This window comes from Pristiophorus japonicus, unplaced genomic scaffold, assembly GCF_044704955.1.
Source record: "Pristiophorus japonicus isolate sPriJap1 unplaced genomic scaffold, sPriJap1.hap1 HAP1_SCAFFOLD_317, whole genome shotgun sequence".
Classification (NCBI taxonomy): Eukaryota; Metazoa; Chordata; class Chondrichthyes; family Pristiophoridae; genus Pristiophorus; species Pristiophorus japonicus.
The window spans coordinates 127256-146981 of NW_027252966.1; the positions used below are offsets into that span (position 1 = coordinate 127256).

The 19726-nt window shown below is 50.6% G+C and overlaps 1 protein-coding gene across 1 annotated transcript in view; it reads left to right on the top strand.

Annotated features, from left to right (window-relative positions):
• trappc14 (trafficking protein particle complex subunit 14) overlaps positions 1 to 19726 on the top strand; it is a 92072-nt gene that overhangs the window by 37307 nt on the left and 35039 nt on the right. The window contains exons 3-5 of the mRNA XM_070872450.1: positions 2590 to 2597; positions 11196 to 11276; positions 19237 to 19366. Of these exons, the coding sequence (XP_070728551.1) occupies positions 2590 to 2597; positions 11196 to 11276; positions 19237 to 19366 (219 nt within the window). The remainder of the gene's footprint in view (positions 1 to 2589; positions 2598 to 11195; positions 11277 to 19236; positions 19367 to 19726) is intronic.

Genomic DNA, 19726 nt, shown 5'->3' on the forward strand with positions numbered 1-19726 from the left:
TAAAGAAGGTCTCTGTTTCCAGTAAGGGCCTTGTCTGTTGCCTCTGGTGACCAAGATAACTGGGGCGATGGGTAGATTTTTGGAATTGAGCTACACTGCTTGGAAAGGCCACTTCTTTATGTGAACCTGCTGCCCACCAAGGCGGAGAGGACTGTGGGGAACTGCGCCCAGTAAGAGATACTCCCACCTCCATGCCCCGGACTGAAGGCCCTTTAGTTTTATCTGCTTGTCCTTATTTCTTTCCAGCGCCCGCCACACAGCCGCCAGGCCCAGTTTTCACACCAGCATATTGCAATTCAAAAAACGCCAGTCTGTTCTGTTCTCCGCACCATTCTGCAGCTTGAGGCTGTTGTGGTTGGCAGGAATCCAGGGCAAAGGAGTGGAGACTCAGCATCATAGCCGCTCCCTCGAACGAGGATGACTTGCTTCCAGAAGAGTTCACAGATGTTTCAATGAAGGACCCGATGTTCCAGATCCTGAACTCCAATTGAAGGGTGGAAGATGCCTGTGCGTGGATTTTTTTTAACGTGGGGTGACCGTTGCACACCAGCCACCACACGGGCTTGACAGAGCGAGGTCTTGGTCCAGTGGCAAGGGTTAACTGCTGTTCTGCACAGACCCAGTGCACGCACACATATCGCAGTGTGGGCTGCCCCTGGGCCCTCGGCTCTTCCGGGCTCCGTTCCCTCATTTGCTGCACCTTTGCCACGATCTCTCGCCGCTAATGCCACGGGAACACACTGCACCCGTTCCTGAAGCCGCCTCCCACTGCAAGAAAAATTCAAGCAACCACCTTCTTAAAGCAGGGCAATGGCGCATTGTGTCGAACAGCGCTATTGCGTGCTTAGGACTGAATTCCTGGACAGAGGAGAAGAGATTTTCGCACGTTGTCATCCCCTCGAGGAGGATGTACAGCACACACAAGGGTTTAAATTGCCATCTAAGGAGAGCTTGGCTTGATGTGACTGTGCTGTGACCTTCACCGTCCCTGCTCTGAAGAGATTGTACTCCCATTGCAGACCCCATTGCTGCCTTGATGCGCCAGTCACACTTCAAGGACTGTCCACTGGCAATTTGTAAAGATTACTGTTCTTTGCAATCCTGAGTTGCCCAAATTGGTGTGCGCATTCAAGAGCTTCAGAACTAGAGTTCTCCATAATGACACGACATCTGAGCGAATTCACCGTGACAAAATGTGTGTGCAGGAGACAACAGAGCCTTTACAGAACGACACATGTTGATGTATCTGTCTGAGAAACACAGCCTCCTGTTCCTGTGACTGCGCAGCGCCCGATAAGCCTGCCCTCCTGTTGGATGCTGTGACCCGCAGGCGGCCTTATCCTGTCACTGTCGGCTTTTCGAAAATGACTGGAGAGCAAAGCAACCGTGCAAGGATTATTAAATTTCACACTGAAGCACTGTTTCTCTCTCCAGGTTTTTAATCTTCCCCTGCAACGCTGCTTTTCCCACTAAACCGCTAAATAATGAACTGGGTGTGAGGCGATGTTTGCCTGATTGATTAAATGTTCCAGCTCCGAGCCTTTTCATCCTGCTTCTCCCATTCTCTCCCTCCCTCCACGCACTCTCTCTCTCTCTCTCTCTCTCTCTCTCCCTCTCCCCCCCCCCCGCCTCCACACCCTCCCTCCACGCACTCTCTCTCCCTCCCTCCCTGCGTGCGCCCGCTCTCCCTCCCTCCCTCCACACGGGCGCTGTCATCCCCATTCCCCCCCCAGGGCATTAATTCTTTTCTATGATATACACACCCCCTGGCTCTGGGCCACCCTCCGCCAGCAGTGATGGTTCTGATAAACAGCGAAAGGGGAAAAGCTGGAGTGAGACCTCAGAATATCAGGACAGTGCAACAGGTCAGGCAGAAGTGGAAAGGGCAGTCGGTTACTGGTCGGGCGGGGACCCTGTCATCACTCCGTATAAACACAGCGTTCGCTCATTCAGCAGCAATCGTCACCTTGTTGGGCTTTCGTTATGATTTTTCGCATTTTGGCATTTCCAGTAGATTGAGTCACAAATTAACCGTGCAGAGCAGTAAATGTGAGCAGCTGAGTTAATGCTCAGTGCACTGGCGTCTCTGCAAGGTCATTTCTGATCCTAATGAGCCGTCAAGAGGCTGAAGATTTCAACCTTGGCAGTGCCCCTGGGAAGCAGTTTAAGCGAGCAGCAAGTTTGACTTTACGTTTTAACCGCTGATCCTTTCACCTGGGACTTGCGTCACGCCAGAGCTCCAGAAACCAGTGGTCATAGACTAGTACAGCACTGAAGGAGGCCATGCAGCCCATCAAGTCTTTTTTTAAAATTTGTTTAAGGGATGTGGGCATCGCTGGCAAGGCCGACTTTTATTGCCCATCCCTAAATGCCCTGGAGAAAGTGCTGGTGAGCTGTCGCCTTGACTACAACGGAGCGGCTCGCTGGGCCATTTCAGAAGGCAGTTAAGAGTCAACCACATTGCTGTGGGTCTGGAGCCAAAGGTGGGCAGAGGAAACGTTACAAGGACATCCTCAAAGCCTCCCTGATAAAGTGCACCATCCCCACCGACACCTGGGAGTCCCTGGCCAAAGACCAGTCCGCCCTAAGTGGAGGAAGTGCATTCGGGAGGGCGCTGAGCACCTCGAGTCTCGTCGCCGAGAGCGTGCAGAAACCAAGCGCAGGCAGCGGAAGGAGCGTGCGGCAAACCAGTCCCACCCACCCCTTCCCTCAACTGCTGTCTGTCCCACCTGTGACGGGGACTGTGGTTCTCGTATCGGACTGTTCAGCCACCTAAGGACTCATTTTAAGAGTGGAAGCAAGTCTTCCTCGATTCCGAGGGACTGCCTGTGATGAGTCTGGAGTCATCTATAGGCCAGACCAGGTAAGGGCGGCAGATTTCCTTCCCTAATGGACATTAAGTGACCCAGATGGATTTTTATGACAATCCGGTAGTTTCACGGTCACCATTACTGATACTAGCATTTATTCCAGATTTATTTAATGAACTGAATTTAAATTCCCCAGTGGCCGTGGTGGGATATGAACTCACGACTCTGGAATATTAGTCTGGGAATATAACCACTATACTATCGTACCCGAGTCTGCGCAGGCTCTTTCGAAGAGCAACCCAGTCAGTCCCACTCCCCCACTCTTTCCCCATATCCCTACAATTGTTTCACCTTCCAAGTATTTATCCAACTCCCCTTTGAAAGCCACGATTGAGTCTGCCTCCACCACCCTCTCAGGCAGCGCATTCCAGATCCTAACCACTCGCTGCGTGAAACATTTTCCCCCGAGTCGCCTTTGGCTCTTCTGCCAATCACCTTAAATCTGTCCCTCTGGTTCCCGACCCTTCCACCAATGGGAACAGTTTTTCTCGATCTACTCTGTCCAGCCCCCTCATGATTTTGAACACCTCGATCAAATCTCCTCTCAACCTTCTACTCGAAGGAGGCCAGCCATGCACTTGCTGCAAGATTCACTTTGACCTGTCAACTTGAAGCAGAAAAGACTTGGACAAGACAGATGGGCTCTTTGGTTTAAGTGGATTGCACGTAGGTTACCATCGCTTCGGGATTGTCCCGGAATCTCCAGCAGTTAGAGATTAATCTCCCGCTGCAAACCAACCCTGGAGAAAAATCACTGGGGCGTTAAAGGACAAGGGGCTCCAGTTACGTGGAGAGACTGGAAAAGCTGGGCTTGTTCTCCTTGCAGCAGAGAAGGTTGAGGAGATTTGATAGAGGTGTTCAAAATCATGAGGGAGGTCTCGACAGAGTAGATGGAACATAAGAACATAAGAAATAGGAGCAGGAGTTGGCCATTCGGCCCCTCGAGCCTGCTCTGCCATTCACTAAGATCATGGCTGATCGAATCTTGGCCTCAATTCCACTTCCCTGCCCGCTCCCCATAACCCTTGACTCCCGAGAGAGTTCCATAGAGAGAAGCTAATTCCCATTGACGGAAAGGCTGGGAACCAGAGGACACAGATTTAAGGCGATTGGCAGAAGAATTGAAGACGACACGAGGGAAAACCTTTCACGCAGCGAGTGGTTAGGATCTGGAATGCGCTGCCTGAGGGGGTGGTGGAGGCAGACTCCATCGTTTAACTGATCCGTCATCTGATTTGCTGAATGTGACTGAGCGATGTGATAATATACATCCGAATTCTTCTCTTACCCCCCCCCCCACACCTCCCAGCTGCATGGATATCTTTGAGCCACGCCAATATAGTTTCTGTTTTGCACCTTTATTTTAGATTATTAAAGAGTCTGGTCGCTGAATAAATACTTAATGCGGTGCGGCTCTGTGTATTGTACTGGGGGATAGAACGTGGGTGGATTGAAGAGCTCAGCCAAACTTAAGTGTATGAATGGCTGTCAGTGCCATGCAAGGCAGCAGTGCAGTCAAAGTTATGGACGGGCAAAATGATTTACAAATCTTGAGCTTAGTGCAATTTACTCTGAGCTGCCCAGTACTTGCAATGCTTAAAGCATGAATTTTTAATGCCATTGATTGACACTTTCAATGTTTGCCGCTAATGTCTTCACTCAAGCGCGGTACATTATTCCCATGCTCCCCTGGCCGACCTCCCACCGTGCACCCTCTGTAAACGGGAGCTCATCCTGAACTCGGCTGCCCCCGTGCCCTAACTCGCACCAAGTCCTGCTCACCCATCACCCCCTATGCTCGCTGCCCCAGTGTCCTAACTCGCACCGAGTCCCGCTCACCCATCACCCCCTGTGCTCACTGTCCCGTGTCCTAATTCGCACCGAGTCCCGCACACCCATCAGCCCCTGTGCTCGCTGCTCCTGTGTCCTAACTTGCACCGAGTCCCGCTCACCCATCACCCCCTGTGCTCACTGTCCCGTGTCCTAACTCGCACCGAGTCCTGCTCACCCATCACCCCCTGTGCTCACTGCCCCGTGTCCTAACTCGCATCGAGTCCCACTCACCCATCACCCCCTGTGCTCACTGCCCCGTGTCCTAACTCGCACCGAGTCCCACTCACCCATCACCCCCTGTGCTCACTGCCCCGTGTCCTAACTCGCACCGAGTCCCACTCACCCATCAACACCTGTGCTCACTGCCCCGTGTCCTAACCCGCACCGAGTCCTGCTCACCCATCACCCCCTGTGCTCACTGCCCCGTGTCCTAACTCGCACCGAGTCCCACTCACCCATCACCCCCTGTGCGCGCTGACCTACATTGGCTCCCGGTCCGGCCACGCCTCGATTTAAAAAAAAATGTTAAGCCCGGTTTACAAATCCCTCCATTGCCTCAACCCCTCTCCCCTTCTCTAATACTTCCTCCAGCCCTCCGAGATCTCTGCACTCTTCCAATTCTGGCCTCTTGCACATCCCCTGGCTTTAATTGTTCCGTCATTGACGGCCGTGCCTTCAGCTGCCTGGGCCCTGAGCTCTGGAACTCAATCCCTAAACCTCTCCATCTTGCTACCGCTCAAGACTTATTTCTACCCCAATGTGAAATGGCCACACTGCTCAGTGTGAAATGCTGAATATCATCTCTTGGGTCGAAACAAACTCCCTTCCCCCCCCACCCCTCCCCCCACCATTCCCCCATTTCTCTTACCAAGGCACTAATTCTCCCCGCCATACAGTTGCCTGGGATCTTCACCCAAGTGGTTGCTCCCCATCCGTCTTGAACAGGGTGAAATGGCAGCTTACTGCCTCGCCCGTGGAGTCCTCCGCTTCATGAATCATCGCTCGCTCGGGGATCCAATTCTGTCCGCACAGCGCGCACGGAATCTCTTGCACAGCAGCACTGGACCCTGAGCGATGGTGGCAGGGAGTGGGGGAGAATATCTTCATGAATGGAGTGGGGGGGGGGGGGAAAGAGAGAAGAGTGTTTCTGTAATTATGGGAGGAGGGGAGAAATTGCCTCTGAGTGGGGGGGGGTTTGGGCGGGGGAACAATGGGCTGAGCATAACAACATAAGAATTAGGAGCAGGAGTTGGCCATTCGGCCCCTCGTGCCTGCTCCGTCATTCAATGAGATCGTGGCTGATCTTCCACCTCAATTCACTTTCCCCATATCCCACGATTCCCTTAATATCCAAAAATCTATCTATCAGTGTTGAGTATACACACAGACTGAGCCTCCATAGCCCTCTGGGGTAGAGAATTCCAAAGATTCACCACCCTCTGAGTGAATTAGGACTGAGATGAGGAGAAACTTCATGTCTGACCCCTTATCCTGAGACTGTGACCCCCTGGTTCTAGACTCCCCAGCCCGGGGGAAACATCCCCCCTGCAGCTACCCTGTCAAGCCCTGTAAGAATTGTGTCTGTTTCAATGAGATCACCTGAGAGGGCGAAGAATCCCTCAGTGAATAGGGGTGGAGAGGAAGGGGAGGGGAGGAAAGAGGGGCCGAATGACTGACTTGCTCCTAATTCTTCCATCCCCTTTTCTCCCATATCGCTTAATACTTTTGGTTAACAAAAATCTACCAATCTCAGATTTAAAATTAACAATTGCTCTAGCATTAATTGCCGCTTGCAGGAGAAAGTTCCAAACTTCTTCGTGTGTACAAGTGTTTCCCAACTTCACTCCTGAAACGCCTGGCTCTAATACTTGTCATTGAAAGCAAACATGCCGGTGCAGCAAGCAGTTAGGAAGGCAAATGGTATGTTGGCCTTCATTGCAAGAGGGTTTGAGTACAGGAGCAAGGAAGTCTTACTGCAGTTATACGGGGCCTTGGTGAGACCGCACCTGGAGTATTGTGTGCAGTTTTGGTCTCCTTACCTAAGAAAGGATATACTTGCCATAGAGGGAGTGCAGCGAAGGTTCACCAGACTGATTCCTGGGATGGCAGGACTGTCGTATGAGGAGAAATTGGGCTGACTAGGCCTGTATTCTCTCGAGATTAGAAGAATAAGAGGGGATCTCATTGAAAGGTATAAAATTCTGACGGGGTTGGACAGACTGGATGCGGGGAGGATGTTTCCCCGGGCTGGGAAGTCTAGAACAAGGGGTCACAGTCTCAGGATACGGCGTAGGAAATTTAGGACTGAGATGAGAAATGTTTTCACTCAGAGGGTGGTGAACCTGTGGAATTCTCTACCACAGAAGGCTGTGGGGGCCAAGTCACTGAATATATTTAAGAGGGAGATAGATAGATTTCTAAACACAAAAGGCATCAAGGGGTATGGGGAAAAAGCGGGAATATGGTGTTGAGATAGAGGATCAGCCATGATCATATTGAATGGTGGTGCAGACTCGAAGGGCCGAATGGCGGCCTACTGCACCTATTTTCTGTGTTTCTATGTCCAAGACTCCTCAACCAGCGGAAGTAGAATCTGCCTCTCTACTAAATAAAACAAGACCACTTTGATTCGCAGCGTTCAATGCCACGGCACTTGGAGTAGCTGGGCTTCGATGGTTGGGATTGTGCTCTGCAATGGCAGCCAGCTGCCTTACCCAGTGTTGGTAACACCGTTGACCGCCTGGTATTTATTGGGAAAATCTGATCCGGTTATGGCCAGCGGACCTCCAGTGAAACCAATTGAACACCTTGGCTCTCGAGAGTACGACAAGACCAATTATTTCGAAGAGGTCAAAATCACGAAGTGATTAATAGAGTGAGGAGGTGGTTGGGGAGAATGGGAGAGACTTATTTTTAATTTAATAAAGAAACCTGGGTGCCGAAAGATGATGGAGGGACTAGGAAAATGGGCTTGTGTAAAACCAGGAAATCAAAATAAATCCCAACTTTGTTTGGGGGAGTAGGATATGCTGGTTAATTATTCTCTATCCAGGAGGTCGCCGTGAGGCGGCGCCTTGTTTAACCAGCTGCTGCTCGATACAGGAAGAGGATTCGGCCATTCAGCCTCTCAAGCCCGTTCCGCCATTCACCGAGATCATGGCTGATCAGTGACCCCTGTGGCTCAGTGGGCAGCACACTCTCCTCTGAGTCACATAAATCCAGGTTGACACTCCAGTGCAGTTCTAAGGGAGCGCCGCACTGTCGGAAGGGCACTGCTGAGGGAGAGCCGCACAGTCGGAGGGGCAAGGGGAATAAATAGGTGTTTCTGCGACCGCAACCGAGGCTCCAGGATGGTATGTTGCCTCCCTGGTGCAAGGGTCAAGGATGTCTCGGAGCGGGTGCAGGACATTCTGAAAAGGGAGGGTGAACAGCCAGTTGTCGTGGTGCACATTGGTACCAACGATATAGGTTAAAAAAAAAAGGGATGAGGTCCTACGAGACGAATTTAACGAGCTACAGTGGGATGAGGGCAGAGTTGGCTAAAGTAGACTGGAAACACAGACTAAACGGTGGCACAATTGAGGAACCGTGGAGGACTTTTAAGGAGCTCTTTCATAGTGCTCAACAAAAATATAGTCCAGTGAAAAAGAAGGGCAATAAGAGAAGGGATAACCAGCCGTGGATAACCAAGGAAATAAAGGAGAGTATCAAATTAAAAACCAATGCGCATAAGGTGGCCAAGGTTAGTGGGGAACTAGAAGATTGGGAACATTTTAAACGGCAGCAAAGAATGACTAAGAAAGCAATAAAGAAAGGAAAGATAGATTACGAAAATGAACTTGCGCAAAACATAAAAACAGATAGTAAAAGCTTTTACCGATATATAAAACAGACAAGAGTGACTAAAGTAAATGTTGGTCCCTCAGAAGATGAGAAGGGGGATTTAATAATGGGAAATGTGGAAATGGCTGAGACCTTAAACAACTATTTTGCTTCGGTCTTTACAGTGGAAGACACAAAAACCATGCCAAAAATTGCTGGTCACGGGAATGTGGGAAGGGAGGACCTTGAGATATCACTATCACTAGGGGGGTAGTGCTGGACAGGCTAATGGGACTGAAGGTAGACAAGTCCCCTGGTCCTGATGAAATGCATCCCAGGGTATTAAAAGAGATGGCGGAAGTTATAGCAGATGCATTCGTTATAATCTACCAAAATTCTCTGGACTCTGGGGAGGTACCATCGGATTGGAGAGCAGCTAATGTAACGCCTCTGTTTAAAAAAAGGGGGCAGACAAAAGGCAGGTAACTATCGGCCGGTTAGTTTAACATCTGGAGTGGGGAAAATGCTTGAAGCTATCATTAAGGAAGAAATAGCGGGACATCTAGATAGGAATAGTGCAATCAAGCAGACACAACATGGATTCATGAAAGGGAAATCATGTTTAACTAATTTACTGGAATTCTTTGAGGATATAACGAGCATGGTGGATAGAGGTGTACCGATGGATGTGGTGTATTTAGATTTCCAAGAGGCATTCGATAAGGTGCCACACAAAAGGTTACTGCAGAAGACAGAGGTACGCGAAGTCAGAGGAAATGTATTAACATGGATCGAGAATTGGCTGGCGAACAGAAAGCAGAGAGTCGGGATAAATGGGTCCTTTTCGGGTTAGAAATCGGTGGTTAGTGGTGTGCCACAGGGATCGGTGCTGGGACCACAACTGTTTACAATATACATAGATGACCTGGAAGAGGGGACAGAGTGTAGTGCATCAAAATTTGCAGATGACACAAAGATTAGTGGGAAAGCGGGTTGTGTAGAGGACACAGAGAGGCTGCAAAGAGATTTAGATAGGTTAAGCGAATGGGCTAAGGTTTGGCAGATGGAATACAATGTCGGAAAGTGTGAGGTCATCCACTTGGGGGAAAAAAAAACAGTAAAAGGGAATATTATTTGAACGAGGAGAAATTACAACATACTGAGGTGCAGAGGGACCTGGGGGTCCTTGTGCATGAAACTCTTTTTGGTCATGAAACTCTTTTTGGTCCTTGTGCATGAATCCCAAAAAGTTAGTTTGCAGGTGCAGCAGGTAATCAGGAAGGCAAATGGAATGTTGGCCTTCATTGCGAGAGGGATGGAGTACAAAAGCAGGGAGGTCCTGCTGCAACTGTACAGGGTATTGGTGAGGCCGCACCTGGAGTACTGCGTGCAGTTTTGGTCACCTTACTTAAGGAAGGATATACTTGCTTTGGAGGGGGTACAGAGACGATTCAGTCGGCTGATTCCGGAGATGAGGGGGTTACCTTATGATGATAGATTGAGTAGATTGGGTCTTTACTCGTTGGAGTTCAGAAGGATGAGGGATGATCTTATAGAAACATTTAAAATAATGAAAGGGATGGACAAGATAGAGGCAGAGAGGTTGTTTCCACTGGTCGGGGAGACTAGAACTAGGAGGCACAGCCTCAAAATACGGGGTAGCCAATTTAAAACCGAGTTGAGAAGGAATTTCTTCTCCCAGAGGGTTGTGAATCTGTGGAATTCTCTGCCCAAGGAAGCAGTTGAGGCTAGCTCATTGAATGTATTCAAGTCACAGATAGATAGATTTTTAAGCAATAAGGGAATTGTTATGGGGAGCGGGCGGGTAAGTGGAGCTGAGTCCATGGCCAGATCAGCCATGATCTTTCTGAATGGCAGAGCAGGCTCGAGGGGCTAGATGGCCTACTCATGTTCCTAATTCTTATGTTCTTATGTAATGCTGAGGGAGCACCGCACTGACGGAGGGGCAGTACTGAGGGAGCGCCGCACAATCGGAGGGGCAGTACTGAGGGAGCCCTGCACTGTGGGAGGGGCAGTGCTGAGGGAGCGGCGCACTGTCGGAGGGGCGGCGCCGAGGGAGCGCCGCACTGTCGGAGGGGCAGTACTGAGGGAGCGCTGCGCTGTCGGAGAAGCAGTGCTGAGGGAGTGTTGCACTGTGGGAGGGGCAGTACTGAGGGAGCGCCACACTGTCGGAGGGCCAACACTTGAGGGAGCGCCGCGCTATCGGAGGGGCGGGCCTATCCACTCTATCCAGGCCCCTCATTATTTTATACACCTCAATAAGGTCTCCCCTCAGCCTCCTCTATTCCAATGAAAACAACCCCAGTCTATCCAATCTTTCCTCATAGCTAAAATTCCCCAGTCCTGGCATATCCTGGTAATTCACCTCTGTACCCTCTCCAGTGCAATCACATCTTTCCTGTAATGCGGTGACCAGAGCTGCACGCAGTACTCTAGCTGTGGCGTGACTAGTGTTTTATACAGTTGAAGCATAAGGCGGGGAAGGAGCACACAAGTGCCTGTGTTTTAATGAGGCTTTACCCCGTGCCGAATGGATGTTGATGTATGTCGCGGGTGTAGGCTTAACCTGTGTGCTTTCCCAATGGTACCCACGCCCAGATCCCGTCTCACTGTTTCTCTTTGTCTTTTCTCCAGACGCCGGCGGAGGAGCCCATCATTTCCAACGATGAGGTTATTTTTCCGCTCACAGTGGCCCTGGACAAGCTGCCAGTTGGAACGATAAAAGCAAAGGTGAGAGTCAAACTATTGTGTGACACAGGTTGGGCACTGTTCGGAGCCAGGACCATTATCAAGCTCGTGTCTGATAAATGTACGCCGCAGACATTCAGCTCTCCACGGTTGCGGCTTGGTCCCAGGGTGGCTCTGGCGGGATGTTTTGCCTCAGATGGAGGTGCTTTTGTTAATCTGCCCGAATTTCCACTCCTCCTGAAGGTGCGGGCTCTTGCTGGGGTACAATTCTGGTGGCACTGGTCATCCTCTGGTGTCCAACCAAGAGCCTCTGGGATTCAGCCTCTTCGTGTGTGTGAGAGTGGGTGTGTTTTCTTTGCAGGGTCAGCCTCGGCTGTGATGCCTCCCCATGGTTGAATAGCTTGCTGTCTGGGTCTCGCACAAAGAATGGCCACACTCGTTCCGTGGAGAAACCCAGACAGCCCAACAATATGGCATCGTAACAGCTGCCATGAGACTGGGACCCTTGCCCTTACATGGCCGAGTGGGAAAAATACTCTGGTCGTGCAAATACCTGTGGGGCAGTACATGCGCTCTGTACTAAATACACTCTGCACTACATGCGCGCTGTAATAAGTTTAGAACAATGGGACGATTTAGACATTAACCAAAAAGTTTAAAGCCAGACAACTAGTTTGAAGTCACCGCCTTCAACACTCACTCCCTCCACCACCTTCAACACTCACTCCCTCCACCACCGGCGCACCGTGGCTGCAGTGTGCACCATCTACAAGATGCACTACAGCAACTCGCCAAGGCTTCTTCGGCAGCACCTCCCAAACCCACGACCTCTACCACCTAGAAGGACAAGGGCAGCAGGCGCGTGGGAACACCACCACCTCCACGTTCCCCTCCCAGTCACACACCATCCCGACAGGGAAATATATCGGCCGTTCCTTCATCGTCGCTGGGTCACAATCCTGGAACTCCCTCCCTAACAGCACTGTGGGAGCACCTTCACCACACGGACTGCAGCGGTTCAAGAAGGCGGCTCACCACCACCTTCTCAAGGGGCAATTAGGGGGATGGGCAATAAATGCCGGCCTGGCCAGTGAGTGAATACATTTAAAAAATGGAATCTACCTCTCAGTTTTCCCCTTCTCTTGATTTGTGGGGCTGGGGAAGATCCCGATTTGGCGTAAAAAGATCATTTTATTATCTCTGAGTTTTCACTCTCGAGTAAAGCATCATGTATTTGTAGGAAGCCCGTCAGGAGGCTCTGGGGAAGGTGCACGAAAAATATTTGCAAGGATGATTCCAGAACTGCAAGGTTATAAATATCAGGGAAGACTGATCAGACCGCGTCTCTTTTCTCTGCGGGCTAACCTGATCGAGGGCTTTAAGATTATGAAGGAGTTTTATAGGGTGGGCGGAGAGAATGTTTCCACTTGTGCGGGAGAGTATAACTAGGGGCCAAGAATATCAGATAGTCACCCAGAAATCCAATGGGGAATTCAGGAGAAGCTTCTTTCCCCAGAGAGCGGTGAGAATGTGGAACTCGCTGCCACAGGGAGGGGCTGAGGCGAATAGTATCGATGTATTTAAGGGGAAGCTGGATAAACACATGAGGGGGAAAGGAATAGAAGGAGATGGTGATGGGGTGAGATGGAGAGGGGTGGGAGGGGCTGGTGTGGAGCATAAACCCCGGCACGGAGCGGGGGGGGGGGGGCCCAATGGCCTCTTTCTGTGTAAGAAAGCTGCTGATTACTGGATGGAACTGGTCTACAGAAAGCTTTTATGTTCCCCAAGCCGCCGGAAAGATTATTTACCATTTTTAATTGTTCCGTGGGTCGGCAGTTACTTTGCAATAATGTGGCAGGACTCAACCTGCGGCTACCTGAGATATTAACACGCGCTCTCTCTCTCTCTCGCCCTGCTCTCTATCTCTCTCTCGCCCTGCTCTCTATCTCTCTCTCGCCCTGCTCTCTCTCTCTCGCGTTCTTGCGCATTCTCTCTCTCTTGCGCTCTCTCTCTCTCTTGCGCTCGCTCCCTCTTTCGCGCTCTTTCTCTCTCTCTCTCGCGCTCTCTCTCTTTCTCTCTCTCGCGCTCTTTCTCTCTCTCTCTCGCGCTCTTTCTCTTTCTCTCTCTCGCGCTCTTTCTCTCTCTCGCGCGCTCTCTCTCTCTCTCTCACACTCGCTCTCGTTCTTGCGCGCTCTCGCTCTCTCACACCACACACAAGTAATTCAGAGACCATAAACTTAACTAGATGCGAGCAATTAATGCTGAGCGGTGAAAAGCATCGCCATCACTTGGACCATTTTCCGAGCCTCATTACGTAGCCACAAAAGATTGCATGTGTGCAGTGATGGAGTGTGCTCAGTTCCGTTTGGGGAGAGCTGCCCTTCGAAGCAAGCTCATTCTAGTCCTCCCTCTTTGATCTTATTTCGATTGATTTCCTTCTGATTTTAATACACCGTCCCCTCCTAATCCTGGGAACGGATTGGAGTCGCTGATCCTTTTCACAGGGGCACCAGTGCTCCAGGGGTCCCGAGTTTTCCCCAGCATGCTGGCTGTAGGTGCAGTCCCCCATCGCGTATTGCGGGCGCGTTGGTGTGAACGTGATTTTCCCGCTATACATGATAGAGGGTATAACGGGGTAGCGCTGTTACCGTGCTCCTTTATATAACCAGACTGTTGTAGATTGCTGTTGAATACAGGTACGGTAGTGTAGTGGTTATGTTACTCGACTAGTAATCCAGAGACCTGGCAAAATAAGTTCAAATCCCACCACCGCAACTGGGGCATTTAAATTCAATTAAATAAAGCAATGATAGTGACAGTGAAACTACCGGATTATTGTAAAAACCCTTCTGGTTCACTAGTGAACTTTAGAGGACGGAAAACTGCCATCTTTACCTGGCCTATAGGTGACTCCAGACCCACAGCAATGTGGTTGAACATTAACTGACCCTCTGGAATGGCCCAGCGAGACACTCAGTTGTAACAAATCACTCTGACAAAGTCAGCACTGTGGGAACACCTTCACCACATGGACTGCAGCGGTTCAAGAAGGAGGCTCATCACCACCTTCTCGATGGGCAATAAATGCCGACCTTGGCCAGCGACAGCCACATCCCAGGAATTAATTAAAAAAAATTTTAAAAATACTAAACAAAACTGCTAAATGGCAGGCAGTGCTTAGAAACAAACTTAGCCCCTCATATCACTCAGAGGGGCTTAAGAATGGCTTAAGTACATGAAGATACTTGAACCTTAAAGTGTTATTTACCTATCAATTAAAACGAAATACCGCTAGATGCTAGAAATTAGAAAAAAAAAACAGAAAATGCTGGGAACATTCGGGCAGCATCTGTGGAGAGAGAAACTCGTCGGAACAATTGACTTGGGTTTAAACGTTCCTGCATTCATCGCAACCTAACAAGGTTCGAACTGGTAAGCACAGCTATAATAAACGGACAGAATCATTGAAATTCACGGCACAGAAGGAGGCCATTCGGCCCATCGTGTCCGTGCCGGCCAACAAAGAGCCACCCAGCCTAATCCCACTTTCCAGCTCTCGGTCTGTAGCCCTGTGGGTTACAGCACTTGAAGTGCACATCCAGGTACTTTTTAAATGTGGTGAGGGTTTCTGCCTCTACCTCTACCACCCTTTCAGGCAGTGAGTTCCAGACCACCCTCTGGGTGACACATGTCCTCCTCAAATCCCCTCTAAACCTCCCCCCAATTACTTTAAATCTGTACCCCCTGGTTGTTGACTGTTCTGCTAAGGGAAATAGCTCCTTCCTATCCACTCTATCTAGGGCGCTCCCACCTCAATTAAATACCCCCTCAGCCTCCTCTGTTCTAAAGAAAACAATCCCAGCCTGTCCAATATTTCCTCATCGCTAAAATTCTCCAGTCCAGGCTCACGAGACAATTGCTTCATCCACCTGGGTGGCAACATCCTGGTAAAGGTGTGTGGGGGGCCTGACCCATCCACCTCCATGGCACGAACCTGGTATTGCAGTACTTCCAGGAACGGTGCAGTGGCTCTCGGCCTTTTGGCTAAGAGCATTGGCGCAGAGTTATCCTTGATGTGTGCAAGGTGACCTCTGGCGTTTGTGATTTGACAAAGAATTGGAAAGATTGGCAACGAAAAAGAAAAAAAATCTGCGAACCCTCTCTAGTACAATCACATGTTAGTGCGTTACATTTAACAACATGGGATAGGGAGCTGGAATTAGTCACAGAAGGACGAGAGCAGCAATTGGTTTGTGCAGACATGGGGGGATTACAGAGTGGGATGAGTGAAGCCAGAGTCTGTTAATGATTGGAGTCCTAACCCTATTTCCCCATAAAAGCTGTCGAGGCTGGGGGGGCAATTCACATATTTGTTGGGTAAGGATATCAAGGGATATGGAACCGGGGCAGGTAGATAGAGTTAAGGTACGGACCAGCCATGATCTAATTGAATGGCGGAACATGCTCGAGGGGCTGAATGGCATCCTCCTGTTCTTGGGCGAGTACTGGTGAATATAGGGGGGGGGGTGGGGGAAAGAGAGTTGCCAATTGACAAGGGGAGCAAGGAGTGTCTACGTCAAAGGACCTAAGATACCGAAAATAAAATCCACTTTTGAAAAGCAAAACAGAAACCATTTTATTGAAGAGTTTGGAAACGATGAAATATCTCCCATATAACTTGCATATTTGCTCATGGGTTTTTGGAAAATTGCAAACATGGACACACTGAGTCACGCATTGGAAAACTGTTGTGATTCAATTACATTCTGGTTAACCGGCCAACCGCGGAGGAACACGAGCTGAAATAATTTGCGCGCTCCTCCGAAGGTTAAATAAAAAGCACGTGTCTGCAAGTTTCAAATTAGTTACATTTATTTCCTAATTTCCCCGAATGGCCATCCTTCTTATTTAAAACAGCCATTGTTAAGCCACCAAATATGGACAATCTCCCCCCCCCCCCCCCATCCCCAAACCTGAAACCAAATTCACAGTACCATAGGAATTTATGGCACAGGAGGAGGCCATTCGACCCATCGTGTCCGCACAGGCCGACAAAGAGCTACCCAGCCTAATCCCACTTTCCAGCTCTCAGTCCGTAGCCCTGTAGGTTACAGCACTTCAGGTGCACATCCAGGTACTTTTTAAATGTGGTGAGGGTTTCTGCCTCTACCACCCTTTCAGGCCGTGAGTTCCAGACCCCCACCACCCTCTGGGTGAAGACATTTCCCCTCAAATCCCCTCTAAACCTCCCCCCAATTACTTTAAATCTGTGCCCCCTGGTTGTTGACCCCTCTGCCAAGGGAAACAGGTCCGTCCTATCCACTCTATCCAGGCCCCTCAATTTTATACACCTCAATTATGTCTCCCCTCGGCCTCTTCTGTTCCAAAGAAAGCAACCCCAGCCTGTCCAATCTTTCCTCACAGCTAAACATTTTTGTCCAGACAACAGCCTGGAAAATCTCCTCTGTACCCTCTCCTGTAATGTGGTGACCAGAACTGCACGCATTAGTGTTGAGTGAGGGTGAAACTTGTGCCTGTCGGATACTGCAACCTCATCTTGAGTTTCCAACTCTTCCAGACTAGTTCTGGAGTCTGCAGGTTAATTTAGGATGAATCTCCCGGGTGCTGTTGGGAGCTACTCGGGCGAAAAATCATAAGGGCATTTTTTTTTTTTAAATTGTCTTTTTAAAAAAAAACCTTTTGTTTGTTTATTGGCTATAGAAATATTGTTGGTGGGACTGGGCCAGTCGGGAGGCTCCGTGATGAAAAGCTTCAGGAGGTTGTTGACCACAAACCTCATCCTAATGTGATGTGGAGGGTCTCGGTCTGAAAATAGACACAGGAAACACATCGTGCATTCCGTCCACAGGGGCCGGTCGGAAAACCAAATAACCTCTGCCACCAAGTTCAACAAGTCTATTTGAGGAACGGACGGGAACTGAGGGAAGGGTTCCTGAATCAGTCCGTTGTCTCCCGTCCCTGGCATGTTCATTTTCAGGTCAGCTGGTAAACCAGAAAGGGATTGAACATGGATTTTTAAAAATCTTCTTTCAAATATCTGACTCCGTGTGGATGTGTTTAACTTTTCAAGCCGTAGTGAGCTTGCATTTCTATAGCGCCTCTCCCGGCCTCAACATGTCCCAAAGCGCTTCACATCCAATGAAGTATTTTGAAGTGTTGTAATGTGGGAAACGCGGCAATTAATTTGTGCACAGCAAGCTCCCACAAACAGCAATGTGATTATGACCCAGATAATCTCTTTTTTTTTTAAACTGATGTTGGTTGATGAATAAATATTGGCCCCATGACAACGGGGAGAACTCCCACTGCAGGTCTTCAAAATAGGCAGCTTGAGAGACCAGGGCCTTGGTTTAAAGTCTCATCCGAAAGACAGCCCCTCCGACAGTGCGGCGCTCCCTCAGGGCTGCCCCTCCGACAGTGCGGCGCTCCCTCAGGGCTGCCCCTCCGACAGTGCGGCGCTCCCTCAGGGCTGCCCCTCCGACACTGCGGCGCTCCCTCAGGGCTGCCCCTCCGACACTGCGGCGCTCCCTCAGGGCTGCCCCTCCGACAGTGCGGCGCTCCCTCAGGGCTGCCCCTCCGACAGTGCGGCGCTCCCTCAGGGCTGCCCCTCCGACACTGCGGCGCTCCCTCAGGGCTGCCCCTCCGACAGTGCAGCGCTCCCTCAGCACTGCACTGGGAGAGTTGGCCTGGATTATGTCTCTGGAGCGGGACTTGAACCCACAACCTTCTGATTCAGAGGCGAGAGTGTTACCCACTGAGCCACGGCCGACAGCATCAACAAACACACACATACCAATTGTGCACATTTAATAATGTCCAAACACGTTAGCGGAAAGAGTGGCATCTCGCTGGCATCATCCTGACCCTGGTGTTGGATTCCGGGATTTATAATGTGGACAGAAGTAAGTTGTGTGGCAGTCTGGGGAACAGGCCTATCAACGCTCTGATCTGGGTTGAAATCTAGGCCAGAATGACTGGATGGAAGTCTCCAATAGCGGGCTGGATCGGTTCCATGCAAAATAAATGTAGGAAATCTCAAATCTGGTCAGTCGGGGGTGTGGACTGATCAGAGGGAGAGAAGAAGCCCAAAACAGTCCTGAGTGGCGGCTGATTTTTATCTCACTGTGAGAGGCTGTGGGATAGTGGACACCGACACCTCGGGCAGGCTCGAGGGACGGAGGAAAGGTCGCGGCCTCGATAATCTGGCAGATGATTGGAATATAATTCGACGTTTACCAGAATCGCTCGGGAAATCGCCCATCAATTCTTCTATTGACATGCTGTCTAGTTTGGGGTCTGTGGTGAAATGGCAGGCCGCTTCCTTGGACTGGGCTATCATGGCTCCATGCCGGTCAGCCCCTGCAGTGAGCACTGCAAACATGTGGTTTGTTCCATGGCTGCTTGAAGTCGAACGAGGCAGTGTCCGATTGAGTCATCAAACCACTGCCACAGTTGCATGTCTGTCTAGCACAGAGCCAGTTATTGATACTCGACTACGGAGTGTTGGCAAGTTGTTCTTGCTGTACTGTCCATGCCTAGTGGGTACAGTGTGTTTTATCTCCCTCCCAACTTACTGCTGTCCCGCTCCGCCCCTCGCTACCCCCCTCCCTCCGCCCCTCACTCCGCCCCTCGCTTCCCTCTCCGCCCCTCGCTTCCCTCTCCGCCCCTCGCTTCCCCCCTCCGCCCCTCGCTCCCCCCTCGCACCCTCCTCCGCCCCTCGCACCCCCCTCCACCCCTCGCTTCCCCTCCTCCGCCCCACCCCCCCTCCGCCCCTCGCTCCGCCCCTCGCTTCCCCCCCTCCGCCCCTCGCTTCCCCCCCTCCGCCCCTCGCTTCCCCCCCTCCGCCCCTCGCTTTCCCCCCCTCCGCCCCTCGCTTTCCCCCCGCCATCTCTGTGTCTGTCTCCTCTCACTCTCGCTCCCTTTTCAACTCATCCAAAAGGCTGCAGCCCACATGCTCAATTGACCGTGTACTCGATTGCAGATCATCGTGACCGTGTGGAAGAGGGACCAGGAGAAAGCAGAGGTGCGGGAGCATGGCTACCTGACCATTCTACAGAACCGTAATCCCTCCCACATCTTCAGAGAGGATCAAAGCACTTTTAAAGCTCAAGGTAAGATGATGGCGGACAGCCCAGCAATGGAGGGCCGGAGTATTGTGGCCAATTCTGGGTCAGGAAAGATGTTCCGAGAAAGGGTTACCAGGAGGTTACCGGGTCACCTGGGTTGAGCGACCTCCGTTATGAAAGGTTGGAAAAGCTCAGGCTGTTCTCCTTGGAACAGAGAAGGCTGAGAGGTGATCTAATAGAGGTTTTCAAGATGATGAGAGGGTTTTGATCGAGTAGCTAGAGATAAAATATTCCCACTGGTGCACGGGTCAATAACCAGAGGTCAGAGATTTAAAATCATTGACAAATGATCTAGAGGGGAGCCGAGGAATAAATGTTGTCAGAGTTGTGGGGATCTGGAACGCT